This window comes from Perkinsus marinus (genome assembly GCF_000006405.1).
Source record: "Perkinsus marinus ATCC 50983 genomic scaffold scf_1104296971798, whole genome shotgun sequence".
Classification (NCBI taxonomy): Eukaryota; Perkinsozoa; order Perkinsida; family Perkinsidae; genus Perkinsus; species Perkinsus marinus.
In genome coordinates this window covers 9,397-10,686 of record NW_003201968.1, presented here as the reverse complement: position 1 = coordinate 10,686, position 1,290 = coordinate 9,397, and the positions used below count along the sequence as shown (strand labels likewise).

At 49.8% G+C, this 1,290-nt stretch overlaps 1 protein-coding gene across 1 annotated transcript in view; it reads left to right on the top strand.

The window, feature by feature from the left end:
* Positions 1-33: 33 nt before the first annotated feature.
* Pmar_PMAR009931 (vacuolar proton translocating ATPase 116 kD subunit A isoform, putative) overlaps positions 34-1,290 on the top strand; it is a gene marked incomplete at both ends in the record, with an annotated part of 2,111 nt that continues 854 nt past the window's right edge. The window contains one exon of the mRNA XM_002766781.1: positions 34-1,285. Within this exon, the coding sequence (XP_002766827.1) occupies positions 34-1,285 (1,252 nt within the window). The remainder of the gene's footprint in view (positions 1,286-1,290) is intronic.

Sequence of the window (1,290 nt, the reverse complement as noted above, 5' to 3'; positions counted from 1 at the left end):
CCTTATCGTAAGTACATCCAACGTATTGAGGACATGGAACGTATGCTCCGTGTGCTCGACTCTGAGATCGCCAAGATGCCTGATGTCACTCTTTACAAGAACCGTATTGACGACTTCCTGGACCACGATGATGAGTTCACCCTTGACACCCTAGAGGCTGAGATCAAGAGAGTTTACGAACAGTTCATTCGCTTCCGTGGTAACAACGAGGACTTGACTGCTGAGCTGGACTCTGCCACTGAGGAGTTGAACGTCGTACAGAACAGTCTCAGCTCTGGTTCTGTTGCTGCTGGCACTGGTGCGGCCCTCGAGGCTCCTCTATTGCAAGGTGAGCCCACTGCTCGTGGTACTGGTAGAGAGCGTATGGGCATGCAGTTCTCTAACATTGCTGGTGTTGTGAAGATGGAGGATCAGGAGAGCTTTGCTAGAACTGTGTTCCGTGCTACTCGTGGTAACACCTTCACTCAGTTCACTGAGATCCCCGATACTCGCAAGAGTGTCTTCGTCATCTACTTCCAAGGCGCTGCTGCTAACAGTTACATGTCCGCTAAGCTCCATCGTATCTGTGGTGCTGTTGGTGTTCACCTTTATCAATGGCCTGCTACTCATGACGAGGCTAGGGTCAGAATCAACGAGCTGCAGAGCATCATCGCTGACAAGACTCATGCTTTGGCTGGCTTCGACAGGTTCATTCGTGATGAAGCCAGAGGCCTTGTCGAGCCCATTCGTGTTGGTGGCAACTCTCGTATTGAGGAATGGAAGTTGTTCTGCATTAAGGAGAGGAACATCTATGCTACTCTTAACCTTTTTGAGGGTGATGTTACTCTGAGATGTGACTGCTGGTACCCTTCTAAGGAGGAGGATTCTATTCGTCGTGTACTCGGCGAGTCTGAACTGGCTGCCTCTGCTATGCTGGTGGCTGATATCGCCAAGCCTAGGGCGGCTCCTCCCACCTATACGAAGACTAACGAGTTCACTGCTGCCTTTCAGGCTTTGGTCGATACCTATGGTATCCCTCGTTATCAGGAGTTCAATGCTGGTGTTGTGAGTATCATCACATTCCCCTTCATGTTTGGTATTATGTACGGTGATGTTGGTCATGGTACTTTGATCACATGCTTTGCTCTCTGGGCCTTGTCCAATGCTAAGAAGTGGAAGTACAGTGATGATGGGATGCAGCAAGGTTTGGTCTATGCTCGCTACTTGCTCTTGTTCATGGGCCTCTTTGCCATCTATGCTGGTTGCATGTATAACGATCTCCTCGGTGTTGGTATTCACTGGTTCGGTACT